We start from the raw sequence: 20740 nt of genomic DNA, 5'->3' as shown, positions 1-20740 counted from the left end.
CTCAACAATGAAAGACTGTCTTCTTTTTTTCTAAGCACAGGAAAAAAGACAACCATGTCCACCCTCAACACACTATTTGGCATAGTACTATAGGGCCTAACTACAGGATTTAGAGAACAAAAAGAAAAAAAGGTATTGAAATGAGAAATAAGTAAAATTATCTCTGTTAACCAATGATTTCATATGCAGAAAACCCTACAGATTGATTGAGCTAGGAAACAATTTCAGCAGTTATAATATAAAATCAACACACAAAAATCAGTTGTTTCTGTACACAAACATGATCAATCACAAAAGGGAATTAAGAAAATGCTCCCTCTTACTATAGTATCAAAAAGGATAAAATACTTAAGAATAGACTTAACCAATGAGGTGAAAGTCTTGCACACTGAAAGCTGAAGGCATTGGTAAAAGAAATCAAAGAATATACAGACAAATGGAAAGACATCTCATGCTCATTAACTGGAAGACTTTGTAGTGTTGAAATAATGTTAAAATGCCCAAACTACCAGATGAAGCTATCTACAGATTCACTGCAATCTTTATTAGAATCCCAATGGCATATTTTTCAGAAATAGAAAAAAATAGCCTAAAATAAAAATGTTACAGTGCCTCATTTCCCAATTTTGAAACATACTACAAAGCAACAGTAATGAAAACTATACGGTATTAGCATAAAGACAGATATATGGAACAATGGAATAGAATAGAGCATCCAGAAATAAAGCCCTGAGTATATATGGCCAAATGTTTTTCAACACTGGTGCCAGCATACACAGTGGGAAATAATCAGTGTCTTCAACAAATGGCACTTGAAAATCTATCTACTTACATGTCAAAGAATGAAGTTGGACCCTTGCTTTAAATCATATACAAAAGTTAACTTAAAATTGTCATAAATGTAAGACCTAAAATTATGAAACTCCTGAAAAAAAGCATAGGAAAAAACCTTCAGTACATTGGATTTGGCAATCACTTGTTGGATATGACACCAAAAACACAGGCAACAAAAGTACAAATAAACAAATGGGATTACATTAAACTTAACTTTTGTGCATCAAGGAAAACAATCAACAGAGTGAAAAGGCAGCTTACAGAATGGGAGAAAGCATTTACAAACCACATATCTGATAAGAAGTTAATATGTAGAATATACAAAGAAATTCTATAGCTTAACAACAACAAAAAACTTTAAAATTCTTTATTAATAGAAATATTAATATTAATAATGGAAAACAGTACAGCAGCTCCTCAAAAAATTAAACATAGAATTAACATATGTGCTAACAATCCAGCTTCTGGGTATACATCCAAAAAATTCAAAGCAAGATCACAAAGAGATATTTACACATTCATGTTCCTTGGCGCATTATTCGCAATAGCCTGAAGGTAGAAGAAACCCAAAGGCCCGTTAATAGAAGACTGGGTAAAGAAAATGCAATGGGTATATTCACATGCAATGGGACAGTCACAGCCTTAAAAAGGAAGATAATCCTGTCATGTGCTACAATATGGATAAAACCTGAGGCCACTATGAAAAGCAAAATAAGCCAGTCACAAAAGTTCAAATTCTGTATAATTCCAAACATATGTATTATCTAAAGTAGTCAGAATCATAGAAACAGAAAGTAGAAAGGTATTTGCCAAGGGTGGGGCAGGGGATGCAGCGGGGAGGGGAAATTAGTGTTCAATGGGCATAGAATGTTGGTTTTCAGGATGAAAAGATTCTAGAGATCTGTTGAACAACAATGTGAATATACTTAACACTACTGAACTATACATTTAACAATGGTTAGTATGGAAAATTTAATACTAAATGCTTTTTACCACAATAAAAAAAAGAATGAAGGAAATTGGGATTCAATGCTAGATCTCTCTGACTTCAAATTACGTACTTATAACTGCAAAATTTAGGTTACTATGAAACAAAAATTTAATGTATAATGTTTTCCTTTCCCTTCATTGACTTATTTTTGTTGATTATGCTTAAAATTCTGTTTTCCTATTTCTAATTGCTTTGTAAATTTACAGGAATATGATTTTAGAATATGTATTGGCATTGTACTAAGTCAGCGTAACCATGTGTTAAAAAAAAATCCTTCCCACCCTTTAGTGAGTCAATGGACTTCAATTTTTGTAGCCTCTGCTAATATTTAGCTCAGCTTCCCTGCCTCATATCCACCTCTTCTGGAGTCAACAGATACCCTATGGAATGAAATATTTTTATAACATATCTTAAAATTTTAATATCTGAAAGTTTCCTATATCTAAATCTGTTGTTTTTTATTTATTTATTTATTTATTTATTTGCTAACCCTTGTTTATGGTAGCTAATTTTCTTTTGAATTTTGAGCTCATATATGGCTGGAAATAATCTGTGGGAATACCTGCTTGAAGTGCATTCCCACAGAGAGAAATATTCTTTGCCTCCAACAGGTGCCCTTGGATCTTACCAACCAGGAATAAATGTAGCCTCATAGTTCAGAATCTCCTAACTACCCATGTTGTACAAATTAAAAACCTAAACCCTTGTATGTAAACCCATACAAGATCAGAAATATAATCATGAATCCTCAATACGAAAATTTTATTCGTTTTTCTGTTATTTCATTTATCTAGAACCGAGAACAAAACAGATAACTTGTTTTATCCCTTCACTTAAAAGTAGCATATTTGGGGGTGCCTGGGTGGCTCAGTGGGTTAAGCCTCTGCCTTCGGCTCGGGTCATGATCCCAGAGTCCTGGGATCGAGCCCCACATCGGGCTCTCTGCTCAGCCGGGAGCCTGCTTCCTCCTCTCTCTCTGCCTGCCTCTCTGCCTACTTGTGATCTCTGTCTGTCAAATAAATAAACAAAATTTAAAAAAAAAAAAGGTAGCATATTTGTTTTGTAGACTATTCTTTCAATGAGGCTGAAGCAGTTAAACATTACTATATGTGGGGCCTGAGGGTTTCACTGAGGAGGTAGTGCTTTTGAAAAAAAGAAAAATAGACTGACAAGCTTTAAAAATATAAAAAATGCTTTACTTTACAAAAACATGTAGAGAAACTCATATATAAAATAAATGAATTCAACACTTGGCTTATAAACAATTTTTAAGAAGTTATTAACTGCAAAAACAAAATAAATATTTATCAAAAATGGTTTTAAAATTTTTATTACATCATTGAAATCAGGTTAAATACGAAGGTTAAATCACTTTAAAATAGCAATACATAAAAAAGGACCTACCAGAATTTTATCCACAACAATATATATTTCAAGATATTGAGGATGTAACTTGAAAAATTCAGTTCTCTGGAAAACACACAACATGAGTCCTGAGGAATTTCCAAAAATTTACCTTCTATTGAAATTATATTCAGAAACTGAGAGACATGGTGCTACCGATTACATAATAAAGCGGCATCCAAATACAAAATTTAGGTACTATTCAGAAAATTCCAGTCCAAAAAGTTCCTGTGGTTAATAAAGGTGTTCAATGAGATCCCAAGCTATACAAGAATCCAGGTGTCTGTTGATTTTAGCAATAGTTGCAATTGGAAATTTTAAGATTACAACATAAATCTTTTCTTTCTTCCCTTGTGATAGTTTTCATAGTAGTCTTCCATGTGGACAGATTTTCTGCTACCAATTATTAGGAAACTACTTCTGGCAAACAATAAAGTTAAGAAAAAGATTACTGAAGTTCACAACTACTGGCAGTTCACTAGAGTCAGGAATGTTATTTATGACGTTAAAGCAGTTTACTAGCCTTTGTGGAAAAAGAATTCATCACATTGCTTTACATGTACCTTATATAGGACACTAATAGTATTGATTTCTGAACTCTCTTAAAACAAAGACTTAACTTAGAAATGCAGATTATGTGATATTTTCACCTAATTTATCAGCCTAATTCAGGAAAAGGAGTAATTTACATTAGCTATTCAAATGTCCACATGCAAAAATTAATTTTTTGGTTTCTTGAATCCTATGTTCACATGTGTCCAAGATTGATTACCTAAGTCTTTACTAAACTTTAATCTAATGACAAGCTTAATGGGGAACTTAATTTTATTCTTCACCCATTTTAAAAGTCAAGCAAGGTCCTCATGAAAAAGTAAAACAACCTTAAATCTGCAGGTCATCAAATTTTGCTCTGAAAGTAGTTTTCATTTCATGAAATTGTAAGGAATAAGTTAAATTTTAAAAGTCAACACTTACTTCTGAACTTTTCCTGATATGATAATATATGTTATTATAGCTGTAAGTCTTAGTTTCTCCTAAGAGAGGTACAACAATGTTATCATATTTTTCTTCATAAATCATGTGCACAAATCCCAATACAGCCTCCATTGGTTCAATTCCGTATGAGATGTTTTTAAGCTGTAATGTTCCCCTGAGTATTAAAATAATCAAAACAAATCTGAAATTATTCTACCAAAACTATAATATTCTAAGGAGTAATTTTGGCAAACAAAAAAAAAAATTTTCTTACATTTAAAGTCACCTTGGTTTCTCTAGTTTATTCATTGAGGTGTTAAACTCAAGACTGGACCAGTAATACCACAGGATGCATACTGCCTTATATTACAAATATTCTAAGAGAAATATTTTTATTATCTTAAAGAAAGCACATAAGTGGCATGGATCCATGTGATTAAACAGGTTAGGACCCCTTCCTAGAAGACAGATTTTCTAAGCCAGCTTGTCAGATCTTTAGGCACTCTCTTCCTTAGTGTTAGATCCTTTCTTCTTTTTGAGATACCTACTCTTCCCTGAGACTTAATGTCACACATCATTTTTTGTGTGGACTTAAATGAAGGTATTACCTGCCTAAAAATGATTGGAAGCAGAACTAAAATACCTATCAGATCTAGGCATTCTACAATTTTCAACCATGCTAGGAAATTAAGAAATCAATAAAAAATATTAAAAATCTAGAAAAACTAAAGTATGGAGAGACAAACAAACACCCCCTACACTCAAGGCCACTCAAAGCCTCAAGCAACAGATCCTGTTAGAATCAACAAGTACATAAACAATGAATCATGAAACACTGCATCAAAAACTCATGATGTGGGGCACCTGGGTAGCTCAGTGGGTTAAGCCTCTGCCTTCAGCTCAGGTCATGAACTCAGAGTCCTGGGATCGAGCCCCACATTGGGCTCTCTGCTTGGCAGGGTGCCTACTTCCCCCTCTCTTTTCGCCTGCCTCTCTGCCTATTTGTGATCTCTGTCTGTCAAATAAATAAATAAAATCTTAAAAAACAAACAAACAAACAAAAAAAAAAACCTCAGCATGTATATTATGGTGACTAACATAACACAATAAAAATTTAAAAAAAAAAAAAAGAATCAACAAGTAGCCTTCCAACAGGGACAAATGCTGCCAAGGTGACCAGTTCTATTTTACCAGTAATTCTGAGTCATTCCTTAGGGAACTGAGATAACAAAGGTGAATATAGAACCAGAAAAGATAAGCGGAGGATCAACTTAGGTTAACAGGATCAATCCTGGCAAATGGAATATCTTTAAATAGGTTACAACCTGAGTCCTGAACAAGTATGGAGTGACACAAGAGAATGTGGAAAACCTGCAACATATCCATGATAACTGCAATCCACCTGAAAAAAAATACACAAGAATAAATGGATAACTTATTTTTAAAATGGACATCCCACCTGTGTCATATGTATTTATTACATTAACTACCCTAGTACTTTAACATGCATAGGCAATTAGCCAATGAACTTTTGCCAGATAGGAATAAGAATTGGTCCAAGTTATTCAATTTCAGTGAATGTGTAAAATAATATTCTAGAAATTTCAGAATATTTACATTTTTAAAGATAATGCAGAGTAAGAAGTCTGTAAGAAAAAGCTCAGTCTTACCTGCGCTAACAAAGGCTGAGAATGTTGGGTGTCATCTTTGTCATAAAAGTAAACAAGAGAAACTGAAGATAAAAATAATCTAGACAAAAAAATCACAAAACATGCTCAAGTTGTGAAACAGAAAACATAAAAAAAATTGTTCTTCATAATACAAATTGTTCTTTCACTGAGGAATTGTAGTGCCAATTACCTTTACATAGTCCAAATACTTTTCTGTCATTTACAATAAACCAGGTGATGAAGAAAGTATTTTAACTATCGTAACATACAATACTAAAATACAAGTCAATGAACAACCCAAACAGCTAGAAATAGTAAATAGTAATATAACATAGGTCCCAAGTTCCAGCATAGAATTTAAAAATTTTTGTGTTTATTTATTTTTGTGTTTAAAAATGTTGTGTTAAATCTGATTCCAGATTTTAAACCTAAATCTTAAAGGGTTAGAACAAAATTTTAAAATATTTTCTTGAGGAGGAGGGGCAAGATGGCAGAGAAGTAAGAGACCCTGTTTCAACCGTTCCCCTAAAGTGAGCTAAATATCTACCAGAACACTCTGAACACCCATGAAATCAGCCTGAGATGTAAGATTACACACTTCTGGATCTCTACAGGGGCAGAAGACAGCAGTGAAGAGGTAAAGCAGAGTGGGAACACTTGGACTGATATTGGAGGATAAACAGAAGTAGAGGGAGCCACCAGAAGGGACACATTAGAAAGAATACCCCAATATGAAAGTGCCCTGTGATTGGGGACAAACATTAAATTGGAGTCTGGTTAAAAGCACTCAAAAAGAGCAAAAGATCTTAAGAGGCAACTGGTGGAATCTGGTGGTCAAGGGCATGGGCCCAGGACGGTCACCTCCGGTGACCACCCATGCCAGAGAGAGTCTGGCAGGGCCTCCAATCTGTGGTCCTTGAGCCCATGGCTTTCCGCTGCTTGCATTACCACTCAGGTTGGGCACACTCCCACCTGAGACAGTCTGGTGTGGGCACCAGTGGGCGGCCTCTGGACCTGCAGCCTTCCTCGACCTACATGACCACGGGGTCTGAGCACACCCAGCCCACACCTAAGAGAACCCAGCGCCAACTCAGGTTAGGGTTTCTCAGCCTGCAGCCTTTGGCGACCTGCACCTCCCCTGGCATGGACCGGAGATAGCATTCCCCAGCAACAGCAGTAACTGGAATCGGGCTCACCCAGACCAATATTGCTCAGAGTTTTAGTGGCACCAGGGTGCAGAGACAAGCAGGGGCCTCAGGCAACCACTGGGAGAGTGGCTGGGGGTGCGCACCACCAGTGGGAGGTTGTGGTGTCTGGCAGAGTTTGCAGAGGGGGAGTCTGTGTTTTCTGGACCATCCAGAGGGGAGCAGTCTGAGGCCTCTCTCTGAGGCAGAGGTCTGGGGGTGGACAGTTTGCTTTCCACTAAACCTCTGAAAAGCCAAAAAACCACCAAAGAACAAAACCCTCCAGAGAACATAAGCCTGAAAAGCAGTTTCCACAGAGCCCAGTCCCTTGATAAGCAGGCAGGGTGACTCAACCCAAGCAGGATTGACTGGAAAACAATGTGGCAGGCCCCTCCCCCAAGAAGACTAGCCAAAGGAACAAGAAGACAATAACCACAGGGCCCCATAAAACTGTAACACCCAAACATCAGGGGAAAACAATAAATTAAGCTCCCAGTATTGCCCCAATGCCTGTATACTTCATAGATACAACTTTTCTTCTTTTTTTAATTAGTTCTCACACTTCTTCTTTTAATTTTTTTTTAACCTACTTACCATTACAGCTAGAGGTTTAACACAACACATTGCATAATAACTTTTTAACTTGAACATTTTTCATACATATACCTGTGTTTTTCTTCCTTTTTTTAAATACATATAGACATAAGCTTCAAGGCAATCCTTTTTCCCTATTCAATACTACCTCTATATATAAACCAGTTTTAATTTCCCTATATCTATGGAAAGTTGAGTCCTTTAACAAAGATAACAGTAGTCATCCAGGAAGATCCGAAATAACCTTCCTTGCTCACATCAAGGGTTTATTACCACCTTCCCATCTTATTCTTCTGTTGGTGTTTCTGTGTATTTGTATTTGTTTTTGTACTATATAAATATTATTCTTGGGGTTCCTATTGGCTGGGTTTTTCTTCTTTTTTTTTCTTGTATTTTACTTTTGTCAGTCTTTTTCATTGTTCATTTTTGTTTATGAACCTTATAAATCTTACTTTCGGGGCTCATTTTGGCTAGGTTTCTCTCTTTTTTTTTTTTCTATTTTTCTCTCTCTTTTTTCTTTCTTTTTGGTGATGACTTCTGATTGCTCTGAAACTTTTCAGGGTGCACCTTGCCTAGATCGTGGTTGATATATTCAGCTAAACAACCCCTCAAACACCTCTCACCAAAATGACTAGAAGGAAGGACACCCAACAGAGTAAATATTCAGAGACTGTGCCCTCTGCCACAAAATTACTGGATATGAACATAAATATATGTCACAAAGGGAATTCAGGGTAACAATTATCCAAGCAATGGCTAGGATGGAGACCATTAGTGGCAACATAGAAACTCGAAGGGCGGAAATGAGGTCCATTCGAATCTAAATACTCTAACAGCCAGCATAACTGAGGCAGAAGATTAAATTAGTGATCTAGAAGATAAACTGAGAGAAGAAGGATCAAGAGGACACCTGGAATAAACAGCTTAGAAGCCATGAAAGTAGAATTAGGGAAATAAATGACACCATGAAACATTCCAAAGTCAGAATTATTGGGATCCCTGAGCAGGTAGAGAAAGAGGGAAGACTAGAAGATACAGGTGAACAAATTCTGGATGAAAATTTCCCCAATTTGGGGAATGGAACAAGTGTTCATGTCCTAAAGGCAGAAAGGACACCCCCCAAGACCAACGAGTCTAGAAAGACATCCAGATACTTAATTGTTAAATTCATGAATCATAACTTTAGGCAAGAGGTCTTAAGGGCAGCTAGGGGGAAGAGATTCCTTACATACAGAGAAAGTCCCATTAGAATAACATCAGACCTGCCCACAGAAACCTGGCAAGCCAGAAAGGGCTGGCAAGACATATTCAGGGCACTAAATGAGAAGAACATGCAGCCAAGAATACTTTATCCAGCAAGGCTGACATTCAGAATAGATGGAGACAGAGAGAGCTTCCAAAACAGGCAAAGTTTTAAAAAGTCTGTGACCACCAAGCTGGCACTACAAGAAATATTAAAGGGGTTTTTTATAAAAGAAGAAAGAACCCAAGAATGACATAGAACAGAAGTTTACAGAGACAATCTATAGACACAAGGACTTCTCAGGGAAGATGATGTCACTAAAAACTTATGTTTCAGGGACGCCTGGGTGGCTCAGTTGGTTAAGCGGCTGCCTTCGGCTCAGGTCATGATCCCAGCGTCCTGGGATCGAGTCCCACATCGGGCTCCTTGCTCGGCGGGGAGCCTGCTTCTCCCTCTGCCTCTGCCTACCACTCTGTCTGCCTGTGCTCGCTCTCTCTCTCTAACAAATAAATAAATTAAAAAAAAAATTTAAAAACTTATGTTTCAATAATCACTCTCAATGTGAACAGCCTAAATGCTCCCATAAAAAGGCACAGGGTTACAGACTGAATAAAATGACAGGACCTGTCCATATGCTTTCCACAAGAGACACATTTGGAACCTAAAGATACATCCAGACTGAAAGTGAAGGGATGGAGAAGCATCTTTAATGCAAATGGGCCTCAAAAGAAAGCTGGAGTAGCTATTCTCATATCAGATAAATTAGATTTTAAGCTAAAGACTGTAGTAAAAGATGCCGAAGGACACTACATCATTCTTAAAGGGTCTATCCACCAAGAAGATCTAACAATTGTAAATATTTATGCCCCCAACATGAGAGCAGCCAACTACTAAGCCAACTGTTAATTAAAGAGTCATATTGATAGGAATACATTAATTGTAGGAGATCTTAACACACCACTCTCAGTAATAGATCATCTAAGCAGAAAATCAATAAAGAAACAAAAGCTTTGAATGACACATTGGACCAGAAGGAACTCATAGATATATACAGAACATTCCACCCTAAAACAACAGAATACTCATTCTTCTCAAGCGCTCATGGAGCTTTCTCCAGAATAGACCACATACAGCGTCACAAATCAGGGCTCAGTTGATACCAAAAGACTGAGATTATTCCCTGCATATTCTCAGACCACGATGCTTTGAAACTGGAACTCAATCACAAGAAAAAAGTTTCGAAGGAATACAAACACTTGGAAGCTAAAGAACGTCCTGCTCAAGAATGCTTGGTTCAACCAGGAAATCAAATAAGAACTTAAACAATTCATGGAAACCAATGAGAATGAAGACACATCAGTCCAAAACCTATGTGATATAGCAAAAGCAGTCCTAAGGGGGAAGTACATAGCCATCCAAGTCTCACTCGAGAAAATTGAAAAATCCAGAATACACCAGCTCTCTTTACACCTGAAAGAACTGGAAAATCAACAACAAATTAAGCCAACCCCACACATAAGAAGAGAAATAATTAAGATTAGAGCAGAGATCAATGAGTTAGAAACTAGATATATAGTACAACACATCAATAAAACTAGAAGCTGGTTCTTTGAAAGAATCAATAAGATAGATAAACCACTGGCCAAACTAATTCAAAAGAAAAGAGAGAGGACCCAAATTAATAAAATTATGAATGAAAGGGGAGAGATCATGACCAACACCAAGGAAATAGAAAGAATGATCAGAAATTATTATCAGCAACTATATGCCAATAAGTTAAACAACCTAAAAGAAATGAATGCATTCCTGGAAAACTTTAAACTTCCAAGACTGAAACAAGAAGAAGCTGGAAGCCTGAATAGACCAATATCTAGTAACGAGATTGAAGCAGTGATCAAACACCTTCCAAAAAACAAGAGCCCAGGACCTGATGGATTCCCTGAGGAATTCAATCAAACACTCAAAGAAGAAATAATACCTATTCTCCTGAAGCTCTTTCAAAAAAAGAAACAGAAAGAAAACTTCCGGACTCTTTCTATGAAATTAGCATTACCCTGATCCCCAAACCAGGCAAAGACCCCATCAAAAAGGACAATTTCTGACCAATATCCCTGACAAATATGGATACCAAGATTCTCAAGAGGATCCTAGCTAATAGGATCCAACAGTACATTAAAAAGATTATCCACCATGCACCCTGGGATGCAAGGGTGGTTCAACATTTGCAAATCAATCAATGTGATAGAATCAATAAGAGAAGAGAGAATAATCACATGGTCCTCTCAACTGATGCGGAAAAAGCATTTGACAAAATACAACACCCATTCCTGGTTAAAACGTTTTGAAGTATAGGGATCGAGGGAACATTCCTCAGCTTCATAAAATCTACCTATGAAAAACCCACAGTGAATATCATTTTCAGTGGGGAAAAGCTGACAGCCTTTCCCTTGTGAGATCAGGAATATGACAAAGATGCCTACTCTTGCCACTGTTGCTTAGCATAGTATTAGCAGTCCTAGCAACAGCAATCAGACAACAAAAAGAAATAAAAGGCATGAAAATTGGCAAAGAAGTCAAACTCTCTCTCTTCACAGATGACATGATACTTTATATGGAAAACCCAAAAGATTTCACCCCCAAACTCCTAGAATTCATACAGCAATTCAGTAATGTGGCAGGATAGAAAATCAAGGCACAGAAACTAGTTGCTTTCTTATACACTAACAAAGAAAATGTAGAAAGGGAAATGAGAGAATTTATTCTATTTACGATAGCACCAAGAACCATAAGACCTGGGAATAAACCTAACCAAAGAGGTAAAGGATCTGAACTCAAGGAACTACAGAACACCCATGAAAGAAATTGAAGAAGACACAAAAAGATGGAAAAGTGGAGGAGGAGTCAAGATGGCAGAGAAGTAGGATGAGATGACATCAGGTAGCAGGAGATCAGCTAGATAGCTTATCAAACCATTGTGAACACCTACAAATCCAACAGGAGATTGAAGAGAAGAAGAGCGACAATTCTAGGAACAGAAAATTGACCACATTCTGAAAGGACCAGCGGAGAAGTGAATCCAAGGCAACTGGAAGATAGACCGCGAGGGGAGGGGCCAGCTCCCAGCAAGTGACAGAACAACAGAGCACAAAATCAGGACTTTTAAAAGTCTGCTCCACTGAGGGACATCGCTCCAGAGGCTAAACCAGGGTGAAGTACACGCGGGGTCAGCATGGCTCCAGGTCCCACAGGGTCACAGAAGGATCAGGGCTGTCTGAGTATCACAGAGCTCACAGGTATTAGAGCATGGAAGCTAGCTACAGAGACAGAGCTGAGGAGTGAGCTCTCAACTCGGGGTTACCTTGAGTTGTAATCCATGGCAAAGGCCACTGCTCTGTTAGTGGGGTCCCCACAAGATCCGGGGAGACACCCCCTGGAAGAGCTCAGGGGTTTGTGGAGTTCAGAGACTCCAGGTGGAGCTGTGTGCCAGAGACAGAAACACTTGGTCACAGGCTGGGTGAGCTTGGAGTGCAGCCAGAGGCCAGGGAGACAGGAGTGATTGAGCACTTTTCTCTGAGGGTGCACTGAGGAGTGGGGACCCGAGGTATTGGCTCCTCTGGACCAGAGATTGGCAGGCTGCCATTTTCATTCCCGTCCTCCGGAACTCTACAGAAAGCGTTCAGGGAACAAAAGCTCCCGGAAAGCGAACCAGAGTGCATTACTTAGCCTGACCCCTGGTAAGGGTGGTGCAATTACGCCTGGGGCAAAGACACTTGAGAATCACTATAACAGGCCCCTCCCCCAGAAGATCAACAAGAAATCCAGCCAAGACCAAGTTCACTTACCAAGGAGAACAGCGGAATTCCAGAGGAGGAGAAAGCAAAGCATGGAATTCATGGCTTTCTCCCAATGATTCTTTAGTCTTGCAGTTAATTTTTTTTATTTTTTTTTCTTCTGCTTAATTTTTTTTAACTTTTACCCTTTCCTCTTTTAATGCTTTTTAACTTTTTAATGCTTTTTAACTATCTTTACAATAACTTTCATAAGAAAAAAATAATAATCTTTTTTGAACCTTCATTCTTATAGTCATATTTTATCTTTCATTGTATCTAACTTTATTTTTTGTATACACATAGGGTTTTTCCTTCTAAAAAATTTGGGGTACAACTTCTTCTAATAGATCAAAATATACCCTAAATCTTGCTCCGGGCTTGTTCTAGTCTCCAGCCCAAGCAAATTCTCTCCACTCTCTTTTTCTTTATTCTCCCAACCAACTTACTTTATCAACAACTTTTTTAAAATTAAAAAAAATTTTTTTCATCTTTATAGGCATATTCCATTCCTTCATTGTGTTTACCCTTATATATGCTTTTCATTCTTTAAAACTTTGGGAAGTAGTTTCTTCTAAGAGATCAAAATTCTCCCAAAATTAAGTGGGTGACCCTGTTCTAGTCACCAGTATAATATACATATTTTTTCTTTTTTATATTTTCTCTTTATTTGTTTTCTTTTTTTAATTTTTCTTTCTCTGAACTTTTTATCCCCTTTCTCCCCCCAACGATTTGGGGTCTCTTCTGATTTGGTTAAAGCACATTTTCCTGGGGTCTTTGCCACACTTTTAGTATTTTATTTGCTCCTTCATATATTCTTATCTGGATAAAATGACAAGGCGGAAAAACTCACCACAAAAAAAAAGAACAAGAGGCAGTACCAAAGGCTAGGGACCTAATCAATACAGACATTGGTAATATGTCAGATCTAGAGTTCAGAATGACGATTCTCAAGGTGCTAGCCAGGCTCAAAAAAGGCATGGAAGATATTAGAGAAACCCTCACCGGAGAGATAAAAGCCCTTCTGGAGAAATAAAAGAACTAAAATCTAACCAAGTTGAAATTAAAAAAGCTATTAATGAGGTGCAGTAAAAAAAATGGAGGCTCTTACTGCTAGGATAAGTGAGGCAGAAGAAAGAATAAGTGATATAGAAGACCAAATGACAGAGAATAAAGAAGCTGAGCAAAAGAGAGACAAACAAATACTGGAGCATGAGGGGAGAATTCGAGAGATAAGTGACACCTTAAGACAAAACAACATTAGAATAATTGGGATTCCAGAAGAAGAAGAAAGAGAGAGGGGAGCAAACGGTATATTGGAGAGAATTATTGGAGAGAATTTCCCTAATATGGCAAAGGGAACAAGCATCAAAATCCAGGAGGTGCAAAGAACCTCCCTCAAAATCGACAAGAATAGGTCCACACCCCGTCACCTAATAGTAAAATTTAGAAGTCTTGGCGACAAAGAGAAAATCCTGAAAGCAGCCTGGGAAAAGAAGTCTGTAATATACAATGGTAAAAATATTAGATTAGCAGTGGACTTATCCACAGACACCTGGCAGCCAGAAAGAACTGGCATAATATATTCAGAGCACTAAACAAGAAAACATGCAGCCAAGAATACTATATCCAGTTAGGCTATCATTGAAAACACAAGGAGAGATAAAAAGCTTCCAGGACAAACAAAAATTAAAAGAATTTGCAAACACCAAACCAGCTCTACAGGAAATTTGCAAGGGATCCTCTAAGCAAAGAGAGACCCTAAAAGTAGCAGATCAGAAAGGAACAGAGACAATATACAGTAACAGTCACCTTACAGGCAATACAATGGCACTAAATTCATATCTCTCAATAGTTAACCTGAATGTAAATGGGCTAAATGTCCCAATCAAAAGACACAGGGTATTAGAATGGAGAAAAAAACAAAACCCATCAATATGCTGCCTACAAGAAACTCATTTTAGACCCGAAGACACCTCCAGATTTAAAGTGAGGAGGTGGAAAACAATTTACCTTGCTAATGGACATCAAAAGAAAGCTGGGGTGGCAATCCCTATATCAGATCAATTAGATTTTAAGCCAAAGACTATAATAAGAAATGAGGGGGCACCTGGGTGGCTCAGTGGATTAAGCCTCTGCCTTCAGCTCAGGTCATGATCTCAGGGTCCTGGGATCGAGTCCTACATCGGGCTCTCTGCTCTGCAGAGAGCCTGCTTCCTCCTCTCTCTGTCTCTGCCTGCCTCTCTGCCTACTTGTGATCTCTCTCTGTCAAATAAATAAATAAAATCTTTAAAAAAAAAAAAAAGAAATGAGGAAGGACACCATATCATACTCAAAGGGTCTGTCCAACAAGAAGATCTAACAATTTTAAATATCTATGCCCCTAACATGGGAGCAGCCAACTATATAAACCTATAAATAACAAAATCAGAGAAACACATTGACAATAATACAATAATAGTAGGGGACTTTAATACTCCCCTCACTAAAATGGACAGATCATCCAAGCAAAAGATCAACATGGAAATAAAGGCCTTAAATGACACACTGGACCACATGGACATCACAGATATATTCAGAACATTCCATCCCAAAGCAACAGAATACACATTCTTCTCCAGTGCACATGGAACATTCTCCAGAATAGATCACATCCTGGGTCATAAATCAGGTCTCAACCAGTATCAAAAGACTGGGATCATTCCCTGCACATTTTCAGACCACAATGCTCTGAAGCTAGAACTCAATCACAAGAGGAATTTTGGAAAGAACCCAAATACATGGAGACTAAAGAGCATCCTTCTAAAGAATGAATGGGTCAACCAGGAAATTGAAAAAAATATTGGAAACAAATGATAATGAAAATACAAGGGATCAAAATATGTGGGACACAGCAAAGGCAGTCTTGAGAGGAAAATATATAGTGATACAAGCCTTTCACAACCTAACCCTACACCTAAAGGAGCTGGAGAAAGAACAAGAAAGAAAGCCTAAACCCAGCAGGAGAAGAGAAATAATAAATATCAGAGCAGAAATCAATGAAATAGTAACCAAAAAAACAATAAAACAAATCAAAGAACCTAGGAGCTGGTTCTTTGAAAGAATTAATAAGATTGACAAACCCCTGGCCAGACTCATCAAAAAGAGAAAGGACCCAAATAAATAAAATCATGAATGAAAGAAGAGAGATCACAACAAACACCAAAGAAATACAAACAATTATAAGAACATACTATGAGTAACTCTATGCCAACAAATTTGACAATCTGGAAGAAATGGAAGCATTCCTAGAGACATATAAACTACCACAACTGAACCAGGAAGAAATAGATAACCTGAACAGACCCATAACCAGTAAGGAGATTGAAGCACTCATCAAAAATCTCCAAACAAACAAAAGTCCAGGACCAGACGGCTTCCCAGGGGAATTCTACCAAACATTTAAAGAAGAATTAATTCCTATTCTCCTGAAACTGTTCCAAAAAATAGAAATGGAAGGAAAACTTCCAAACTCAGTTTATGAGGCCAGCATCACCTTGATCCCAAAACCAGACAAGGATCCCATCAAAAAAGAGAATTACAGACCAATATCCTTGATGAACACAGACGCGAAAATTCTCACCAAAATACTGGCCAATAGGATCCAACAGTACATTAAAAGGATTATTCACCACGACCAAGTGGGATTTATTCCAGGGCTGCAAGGTTGGATCAACATCTGCAAATCAATCAATGTGATACAATACATTAATAAAAGAAAGGACAAGAACGATATGATACTCTCAATTGACACTGAAAAAGCATTTGACAAAATTCAGCATCCCTTCCTGATCAAAACTCTTCAAAGTGTAGGGATAGAGGGCACATACCTCAATATTATCAAAGCCATCTATGAAAAACCCACCACAAATATCATTCTCAATGGAGAAAAGCTGAAAACTTTTCCACTAAAGTCAGGAACACAGCAGGGATGTCCATTATCACCACTGCTATTCAACATAGTACTAGAAGTCCTAGCCTCATCAATCAGACAACAAAAAGAAATTAAAGGCATCCAAATCGGCAAAGAAGTCGTCAAACTATCCCTCTTTGCAGATAATATGATACTATATGTGGAAAACCCAAAAGACTCCACTCCAAAACTGCTAGAACTTGTACAGAATTCAGTAAAGTGTCAGGATATATATATATATATAGATAGATAGATAGATAGATAGAGATATAGATATATATAATCAATGCACAGAAATCAGTTGCATTTCTTTACACTAACAACAAGACAGAAGAAAGAGAAATTAAGGAGTAAATCCCATTTACAATTGCACCCAAAACCATAAGATACCTAGGAATAAACCTAACCAAAGAGGCAAAGAATCTATACTCAGAAAACTATAAAGTACTCATGAAAGAAATTGAGGAAGACACAAAGAAATGGAAAAATGTTCCATGATCCTGGGTTGGAAGAACAAATATTATGAAAATGTCTATGCTACCCAAAGCAATCTACACATTTAATGCAATCCCTATCAAAACACCATCCATTTTTTAAAGAAATAGAACAAATAATCCTAAAATTTATATGGAAAAAGAAAAGACCTCGAATAGCCAGAGAAATATTGAAAAAGAAAGCCAAAGTTGGTGGCATCACAATTCCAGACTTCAAGCTCTATTACAAAGCTGTCATCATCAAGACAGTATGGTACTGGCACAAAAACAGACGCATAGATCAATGGAACAGAATAGAGAGCCCAGAAATAGACCCTCAACTCTATGGTCAACTAATCTTCGACAAAGCAGGAAGGAATGTCCAATGGAAAAAAGACAGCCTCTTCAACAAATGGTGTTGGGAAAATTGGACAGCCACATGCAGAAAAATGGAATTGGACCATTTCATTACACCCCACACGAAAATAGACTCAAAATGGATGAAGGACCTCAATGTGCGAAAGGAATCCATCAAAATCCTTGAGGAGAACACAGGCAGCAACCTCTTCGACCTCAGCCACAGCAAATTCTTCCTAGGAACAGTGCCAAAAACAAGGGAAGCAAGGGCAAAAATGAACTATTGGGATTTCATCAAGATCAAAAGCTTTTGCACAGCAAAGGAAACAGTTAACAAAACCAAAAGACAACTGACAGAATGGGTGAAGATATTTGCAAACGACATATCAGATAAAGGGCTAGTAACCAAAATCTATAAAGAGCTTAGCAAACTCAACACCCAAAGAACAAATAATCCAATCAAGAAATGGGCAGAGGACATGAACAGACATTTCTGCAAAGAAGATTTCCAGATGGCCAACAGACACATGAAAAAATACTCCACATCACTCAGCATCAGGGAAATACAAATCAAAACCACAATGAGATACCACCTTACACCAGTCAGAATGGTTAAATTAACAAGTCAGGAAATGACAGATGCTGGTGAGGATGTGGAGAAAGGGGAACCCTCCTACACTGCTGGTAGGAATTCTAGCTTATGCAACCCCTCTGTAAAACAGCATGGAGGTTCCTCAAAAAGTTGAAAATAGAGTTACCCTATGACCCAGCAATCGCACTACTGGGTATTTACCCTAAAGATACAAATTTCATGATCTGAAGGGACACGTGCACCCAAATGTTTATAGCAGCAATGTCCACAATAGCCAAACTATGGAAAGAACCTAGATGTCCATCAACAGATGAATGGATAAAGAAGATGTGATATATATATACAATGGAATACTATGCAGCCATCAAAAGAAATGAAATCTTGCCATTTGTGACAACGTGGATGGAACTAGAGAGTATTATGCTTAGCGAAATAACTCAATCAGAGAAAGACAACTATCATGTGATCTCCCTGATATGAGGAAGTTGAGAGTCAACGTGGGGATTTGGGGGGTAGGAAAAGAATAAATGAAACAAGATGGGATCAGAAGGGAGACAAACCATAAGAGACTCTTAATCTCAGAAAACAAACTGTGGGTTGCTGGGGGGAGGAGGGTCGGGAGAGGGTGGTGGGGTTATGTATAATGGGGAGGGTATGTGCTATGGTGAGTGCTGTGAAGTGTGTAAACCTGACGATTCACAGACCTGTACCCCTGGGGCTAATAATACATTATATGTTTATTAAAAAATAGAAAAATTTTTTAAAAAGGGAAAAAAAAGATGGAAAAGTAGTCCATGCTCATGGATTGGAAGAATAAACATTGTTAAAATGTCTATACTGCCCAGAGCAATCTATACTTTCAATGCCAACCCGATCAAAATTCCACCGGCATTTTTCAAAGTGCTGGAATAAAGAATCCTAAAATTTGTATGGAACCATAAAAGACCCTGAATTGATAAGGAAATGTGAAAAAGAAAAACAAAGCTGAGGCATCACATTGCCTGGTTTCAAGATTTACTACAAAGCTGTGATCACCAAGAGAGCATGGTACTGGCACAGAAACAGACACATAGACCAAAAATAAAGTAGAGCCCAGATATGGACCCACAATGCCAAGGTCAAATAATCTTCGACAAAGCAGGAAAAAATATCCAGTGGAAAAAAGACAGTCTCTTCAATAAATGGTGCTGGGAAAATTGGACAGCTATGCATAGAAGAAAGAAACCATTCTCTTACACCATACACAAAGACAAACTTGAAATGGATAAAAGACCTCAATGTGAGGCAGGAATCTATCAAAATCCTAGAGGAGAACATAGGCAATAATAACCTCTTCAACATCGGCCACAACAACTTTTTCAAGACATGACTCCAAAGGCAAAGGAAACAAAAGCAAAAATGAACTTTTGGGACTTCAGTGAAGATAAAAATCTTCTGCATAGCAAAGGAAACAGCCAACAAAACAAAGAGGCCACCCACAGAATGGGAGAAGAGATTCGCAAATGACACTACAGACAAAGGGCTGATAACTAAAATCTATAAAGAACTCCTAAAACTCAACACACACAAAACAGATAACCACGTCAAAAGATGGCAGAAGACATGAAGAGGCACTTCTCCAAAAAGGACATACAAATGGCTAACAGACACATAAAAAAATGTTCGTCATCTTTAGCCATCAGGGAGATTCAAATCAAAACCACGCTGAGATACCACCTTATACCAGTTAGAATGGCCAAAATTAACAAGACAAGAAACAACAAGTTTTGAAGAGAATGTGGAAAAAGGGGAACCCTCTTACACTTTTGGGGGAAATGCAACTTGGCACAGCCACTTTGGAAAACAGTCTGGAGATTCCTTAAGAAATGAAAAATAGAGCTACCCAAGGCCCTGCAACCGCACTACTGGGAATTTACCCCAAAGATACAGATTTGGTGAAAAGAACGGCCATATGTACTTCAATGTTCATAGCAGCAATGGCCACAATCACCAAACTGTGGGAAGAGCCAAGATGCCCTTCAAATGTTGAATGGATAAAGAGGATATGGTTCATATATACAATGGAGTATTATGCCTCCATCTGAAAGGATGAATACCCAACTTTTGTATCAACATGGATGGGACAGGAAGAGATTATGCTGAGTAAAATTAAGCAGAGAGAGTCAATTATCATATGGTTTCACTTACTTGTGGAGCATAAGGAATAACATGGAGGACATTAGGAGAAGGAAAGGAAAAGTGAATTCAAGAAATCAGGAGGGGAAGAGGAACCATGAGAGACTGTGGACTCTGAAACAAACTGAGGGCTTTGGAGGGAAGGAAGGTGAGGGTATGGGTGAGCTCGGTGGTGGGTATTAAGAAGGGCAGGTACTGCATGCACCACTGGGTGTGGTGCATAATCACTGAATCTTGGAACACTGAAATAATAAAATTAAATTTAAAAAAAAGAAAAAAAATGCTCCAACATAAAAAAAAAAAACAAAAAGGTTTTCTTGGCATTACTACATATTCATATTTGCTAAGCTTATCTAAGTACCAAGGTCCCAATAACCATTGTCAGATTTTCCTTCATTCTCCTCAGTAACAATTCAGAAACTTGACACTTCTCCTGCCAATCATCCCATGTAAGCTACAAGTCACTTTG

At 37.7% G+C, this 20740-nt stretch overlaps 1 protein-coding gene across 1 annotated transcript in view; it reads right to left on the bottom strand.

The window, feature by feature from the left end:
• Window positions 1-20740, bottom strand: part of LOC308339064 (disintegrin and metalloproteinase domain-containing protein 5-like) — a gene marked incomplete at its 5' end in the record, with an annotated part of 157507 nt that overhangs the window by 123816 nt on the left and 12951 nt on the right. Inside the window, 4 exons of the mRNA XM_080797436.1 lie at window positions 3230-3295; window positions 4205-4379; window positions 5530-5606; window positions 5875-5953. Coding sequence (XP_080653562.1) covers window positions 3230-3295; window positions 4205-4379; window positions 5530-5606; window positions 5875-5953 — 397 coding nt within the window. The remainder of the gene's footprint in view (window positions 1-3229; window positions 3296-4204; window positions 4380-5529; window positions 5607-5874; window positions 5954-20740) is intronic.

The sequence above is a fragment of the Martes martes genome (assembly GCF_963455335.1).
Source record: "Martes martes genome assembly, chromosome: 2".
NCBI classification, from domain to species: Eukaryota; Metazoa; Chordata; class Mammalia; order Carnivora; family Mustelidae; genus Martes; species Martes martes.
Note: the sequence above shows the minus strand (reverse complement) of the source record. Positions and strands in the feature narration are given on the sequence as shown.